Raw genomic sequence first — 6,385 nt, forward strand, 5'->3', positions numbered from 1 at the left:
GCTGCCGGCGGCGGGGCGCGCCGCCTCCAAGGCGCCGGTGTGCCAGGAGATCACGGTGCCGATGTGCAAGGGCATCGGCTACAACCTCACCTACATGCCCAACCAGTTCAACCACGACACGCAGGACGAGGCCGGGCTGGAGGTGCACCAGTTCTGGCCGCTGGTGGAGATCCAGTGCTCCCCGGACCTGCGCTTCTTCCTCTGCAGCATGTACACCCCCATCTGCCTGCCCGACTACACCAAGCCGCTGCCCCCTTGCCGCTCCGTCTGCGAGCGGGCCAAGGCGGGCTGCTCGCCCATCATGCAGCAGTATGGCTTTGCCTGGCCAGAGAGGATGAGTTGCGACAGCCTGCCGGTGCTGGGGGACGCCGAGGAGCTCTGCATGGGCTACAACCGCACGGAGGCCACCACCCTGCCGCCCTTCTTCGGGAAGCCCACGCGCCCAGCCAAGGACACAGCCAAAAGCCAGCTGCCGAGTGGTAGGCAGCACCCGCCGGGCACCGACTGCGGCCGGACCTGCAAGTGCAAGGCGCCACTGGTGCCCATCTCCAAGGAGTCTCACCCGCTGTACAACCGCATTCGGACCGGGCAGGTGCCCAACTGCGCCATGCCCTGCTACCAGCCCTACTTCACCCAGGACGAGAAGACCTTTGCCACTTTCTGGATCGGCCTCTGGTCCATCCTTTGTTTCCTCTCTACCTCCACCACCGTGGCTACCTTCCTCATTGACATGGAACGTTTCAAGTACCCCGAGCGCCCCATCATCTTCCTCTCTGCGTGCTACCTCTTCGTCTCCGTGGGCTACATTGTACGGCTGGTAGCGGGACATGCCAGTGTGGCTTGCGACCCCGAGCACCACCACATCCACTATGAGACCACGGGCCCTGCACTCTGCACTGTGGTTTTTCTGCTCCTCTACTTCTTTGGCATGGCCAGCTCCATCTGGTGGGTCATCCTGTCCCTCACCTGGTTCCTGGCAGCTGGCATGAAGTGGGGCAACGAGGCTATCGCAAGCTATGCGCAGTACTTCCACCTGGCTGCCTGGCTCATCCCCAGTGCCAAGTCCATTACCGTGCTGGCACTAAGCTCCGTGGATGGGGACTCAGTGGCTGGGGTTTGCTACGTGGGCAACCAGAGCCTGGAGAATCTGCGTGGCTTTGTGCTGGCACCGCTGGTCGTGTATCTCTTCACTGGCAGTCTCTTCCTGCTGGCCGGCTTCGTCTCACTGTTCCGCATCCGCAGCGTGATCAAGCAGGGCGGCACCAAGACTGACAAGCTGGAGAAGCTGATGATCCGCATCGGTATCTTCACCGTGCTCTACACTGTGCCTGCCACCATTGTCATTGCCTGCTACATCTATGAGCAGCACAACAGGGAGGCGTGGGAGCAGGCACAGAATTGCTCCTGCCCAGGGGACCCCCACCGCCCCAAGCCTGACTATGCCGTATTCATGCTCAAGTACTTCATGTGCCTCGTGGTGGGCATCACTTCTGGCGTCTGGATCTGGTCTGGCAAAACTCTCGAGTCCTGGCGGCGCTTCACAGCCCGCTGCTGTCGGCCGAAGAAGCCAGCAGGTGCTGCTGTATACGGTGAGGCCAGCCCAGCACTGGTGGGCAGGACGGTGCTGCCCAGCATGGCCTCCTACCACAAGCAGGTCCCGCTGTCCCATGTGTGATCGGAAGGAGCTGTGGTGACCCCAGCATGGAGGGAGGAGAGGGTTGCAAAGACCCAATGCTGCAGCGCAGGGAGCGGTGGCAGAGCCACCCTGCCACCCCAGCCCCACAGCAGAGCAGAGCAGCCCAGGACCGAGTGCAGCCCCAGTCAGGGCAAGAGAGGTGCCACCAGCAATGTGGGGACAGAGGGTCGGTGCTGGAGCCCAGCACCACCATGAGCTGGGACACACCGTAAGGTGATGTGTGGGCTGGGTAGGTGGCAGCAGCCCCACAGCCTCTGGACGGGTTGTGCTGGTATTGGGATGAGGGGGAGAGCTGCAGCAGGCATGGATGGTGGCAGCCCTATTTCTAGTGATCCCCAGCACCAGAACTGAGCTGCTTGCCAGAGCTGGGAAGCATGAGAGGAGTTGGGATAGCAGGTGGGGGACATCCCACTTGTCACCAGGCAGAGAGCTGGTGGCCCTGGCACAAGCTAAGAGGCAGGAGTTGAGCTGCATGGGTGCTGGCAGAACAGGAGGATGGGGCTCAACAAAGTCCTGCTGCCAGCCCACATGGAGCCCGGCACGCTGCCAAGAAGCTTGGGGCCGAGGAACCCTGAGCCCCCAGCAAGCACACGCCGGCTCACTGGCAGGGCTGATGCTTTCCACTGCTAGCTCTGGCACTTTGGAAAGGGGTTGGCAGTGCTCCACACCTCTGTGTCAGGCAAGTTTGTGGCATCTTTCCAGTGCTGTGTGGGCTGCCTGGGGTGAGGCAGGGGTCGTGTTATAGACTGAAATGCACTGTGTGTGTGTATCTGCAGCAGGAGGTGTGCGCGTGGGGTCTGTGAGGCAGGCGGTAGCTGCGTGTGTTGGGAAGCAGCGGGGTCAGCCGTCAGCTGGCTTCAGCCCTCCTTGCTGCTTTTTTGGAAGCTGCACCTCTGTCAGACTCAGGACTGAGCAAGTAATTCAGGAATAGTCAGCAGAGCGCTCACACTTTCTCCTGCATCGCAGCCTCTTCCCAGGGTTGGGCAGCAGCAGGGCACTGACAGAAGCAGTGTGATGCATTATGCTCCGGGGACATCTGGGCCTAGGTTGGTAGGACATGGGAGCTGTTTCAGCCCCCTCGAGTGGGACAAGGGAGTGGCAGCAGGGATGGGCTGCTGAGATGCAGCTGCAGCCAGCTCCTGCCTGCTTTTGAAAGAACCCAGGTGTTTAGTCTGGTTTCCCTGCCCTAAATGGGGATCACATATGTAACTTTGCAGAACTGATTACATGAGTCCTTTTGTCCCCCTCCAAGCATGGCGCCAAGATCCAGCTGCATTACTCTTGCAGGACTGCCAGGGCCCCAGGTTGTTCTTGATGCCCTCAGACCACTTCACAGCCAAGGAGGTTTCCAACCCTTTTAAAACCAAAGTCTGAGAAGCAGGGGACCCTCTAGTGGCACACCTGCTGATACAGATGGTGCCAGGACATGGCATGTGTGCAGAGCGGTGCAGGGCCGGAGTGCACCGTGGGACCCTCTCACAGCTGCAGGGCACTGTTGCGACAGAGGTTGGCTCACTTTGGTGTGTTGCAGTACTTCACCTTGGGCAGCATTGCACCATGTTCTGTTACAAACTGTAAATAGCTGTATATAGCTGTTTTGTACGTTCAGGAGCTGGGGTGAACTTTGATACGGGTTTGGGGCAGGTGTGTGCTCAGTGTGGTGCAGGTCAGGCGCGGCGCTGTGGGCATATGTGTGTTGTAATCTTGGGCATTAAATAGCTCCAACCTGATCCAACCCACGCCTTGCTGGACTTGTCTCTTTCTGTAGTGCCTTCTGTAGATACAGCTAAACACACCATGCAATACAATGAACAAAACCATGGCAAAGGTGGTGTTTTTCTTTTTTTTCACATTGACTGTGTAAAACTTTTTTGTAAAGGAAAAAAAGAAATCCAAGCTCAGCTGAGGCTTGCCTATTGAAAAGTTTCCGGGAGGCCACTCTGTTCTGACCTAAGGGCAGGCTGGAGCCAGCAGCCTGGGGCTGACCCCAGCCTCAGCGATACGCTGCAGGCAGGGCAAGGTGTGGAGCCAGGTGCCCCCATGCTGTTGGTAACTGACATGTTGTTTTGGTGTTGTCGTTTAATGATGCTCTTCAACTTTGTTTATATAACTGTAGTATATTTTGTGAAAAGCTGAAGAAATTTTATTCAAAGAGAAGTATAGAGATTAGTTATTTATGAGGAAAAAGGTGTGTGTGTTGTTTTCTTTGCTCGTATGCTTATGCTAACCTGATAATTACCACAAAAGCTTACTGTGGGGAAAGGGGAGGAGTGTGCTGGAGGGCTGTGCTGTCTTCTTATCAGCAGGGATCAGCGGGGACTTGGGAGGCAACCGCAGCAGCCCTGTGCAGATGTGCTGCGAAGAGCACCAAGCCCTGCGCAGCTCTGCCCCCAGTGTGAGGCTGTGCGCCCTGGCCCATGGCAGCAGCCCACCCAGCTCAGGAGTGAGTTCGATCTGCAGGGTGTTGGCAGCAGGTACTGCTGGTACCACCCCTGGCTTTGCTGACAGCACTCCTGGGCAGGCCAAGGTCACACCTTCCTGGTGGAAGACAGTTAACGATCAACTTTTATTGGTGTTTTTGCAGTTTGCACGGTTTCGGTCCCGCACTCTGCCTTGAGATCGAGTGCTGAAGAGTTGCCCTTTGGTACTTAGCAGGTGCCAACTCTTGGCCAAGGAGGATGTTGCATGCTGATATGTGTCCTTGTTGCCATCTGCTGTACACTCTCCTGTGCTGGGAAGAGTGCGAAGGGAGGACAGTGAGGGGTTAAGCTGACTGTGCTGTGACTAATGGTGCAGGACTCTGCTATCTAGTTAGGTGTGTAGGCACACACGGGTCCCACTAGATAGGATCTCTTACCTGAAAGCAGCATTCCAGTGCCCCATGATAAAATTTATGGAGCCAGCAATGCACTGACTCACCTGAGCCCTCTGTGGTTAGGTACAGACAAAGGACAGCCAGCAGCTGAGCTTGCCCTGTGCAAGGCAGCTGTTGTGGGGCTGTGTGGGTATGCCCCACCTCAGCATGAGGACTTACCTGGGTGCTGAAGGGTGCTGTTTCCAGCTGTAAAGCCTGCTTGGTAGCAGGGTTACTGCCAAGGCTTCCTGAGAAGCCTGTGTTCTCAGTGCCTCAGTAAGCAGGGGTTTGGCAAATTGGGAATTAGCAGCTTGGGCCATAGGCAGCAGCCCGCCTTGTTCTGGGCTCTGACCCATCAGCCAACAGCACCCACACAGCTGCTACCCCCCCCGCAAACTCTGACCTCGATTGCTCTTGTGTCCTCTTCTGCTTGTCAGGTTATTCGTGATGCGTATATTCTTACTCAGAAGCAATGTTCTTGACATTTATTCAGTCTCTGAAGTGCCTGTCCTCTTAACTGCCAAACCCATGCTGAAGTAGCTCTCATAAAGTTCCCTTAGAAACAAAATGCACACACTCCCCATACACAAACGGAAAGACCTTCTGATTCCCAAGGGCATCATGTAGCCCAGAAACACATCAGTGAGTTGCTGCCCACATGGACCTCTAGCACACACTGCTCACATTACTCTTGATGGGTCACGATATAGCTATTGTCTAGGCAAGCTGTTTCCTACCAGTTAAGCAGAACCACCCTGGGACTGAATGCAACCAAAGGTCACCTCACCTTAGATTTACTCTTCACAAACAAGCATTCTCATCGCAGGCTGTTGTTGCTGGGTGTTCTTCCAAGGGAACAGAGGTAGGTACATTCACTGTAACACTAGTGTTCTAGCTATGATTCTATTATTTTTCTTTTTGCCTTTGTACGAAAAATACTGCCAACAAATAAAGCACGGCTCAGCTCCCTGCAGAACCCACCCTGCAAATGCAATTCCCTCTGAAATTGTATCTATCTTCTTCAACTGCACTCTTTTAAAAGTTTTACTTCCCACTGATTATCTAAGAAATGCTGTAGGTATGTTTTCCAGGATCTCTTTCATATGGCCCAGAATGTTAAGGGGAATTGCTATTTGCCCCTCTCTTATGAAATCATGATTCTATTGGGAAAGTGCTCTGGGCTAAGCTACAGAAAAACTAAAACCAGTTAAAGTTTAGGCAAAATTAAGTTGGGAGCAGCAGGTTCCTGGACAAGAGTACAGCTGTCTGAGTTGACACCGACCTGACAGGCAGATCAGCAGGACAAGCCTCGCTCTACTTCGGCAAAAAGGTAAGTGAATGCCACAAGTTCCTGCTGAGCACCTTAGAGCTGAATGGCTGCATCTACAGAAATCATGTGCCTGCCCACAGTGAAGCGAATCCAGACCCATCACAGAAAGTAAAAGGCACCTGGTTGCTTGTAGGTTCCTATTTAGTGCTCAAGAGAGGATTTAAAAACTTCCAGTTGGCATCAGACAGATATTGTAGCAGGCTGAGTCAAATTCCAAACTAAAACAAGTGGAAATAGCCAGGCAGCTACAGAAGGCTTCTGCCGCTCATCCAGCTGAGGGCCCATGCTGCAGAGCAAGCAGCTCACAGTTGCCCAATGACCTCTGCTGCGGGCTTCAGAGACATTCCCAAGTAATCTCAGCAAAATGAACATGAGGGGAAGGTACGGCTGACAGGGAAGGCCTTAATATACATTGATTCCACAGCCCCTCACTTCCTCTCAAACGTGAAAGAAGCTGTACAGCAGCAAATAGAGGGGGGATTAAATCAGACAACTGTACAGAATA

General features: G+C 54.6%; 1 protein-coding gene across 1 annotated transcript; it reads left to right on the plus strand.

Annotated features, from left to right (window-relative positions):
* Position 1: 1 nt before the first annotated feature.
* On the plus strand, positions 2 to 3,583 carry FZD5 (frizzled class receptor 5; the record flags this gene model as incomplete). Its single annotated transcript, XM_003207477.3, has 1 exon — positions 2 to 3,583. A coding segment is annotated over one exon (1,674 nt), but the record flags the coding sequence as incomplete, so codon positions are not given.
* Between the last annotated feature and the right edge of the window lie 2,802 nt (positions 3,584 to 6,385).

This window comes from Meleagris gallopavo, chromosome 7, assembly GCF_000146605.3.
Source record: "Meleagris gallopavo isolate NT-WF06-2002-E0010 breed Aviagen turkey brand Nicholas breeding stock chromosome 7, Turkey_5.1, whole genome shotgun sequence".
Taxonomy (NCBI): Eukaryota; Metazoa; Chordata; class Aves; order Galliformes; family Phasianidae; genus Meleagris; species Meleagris gallopavo.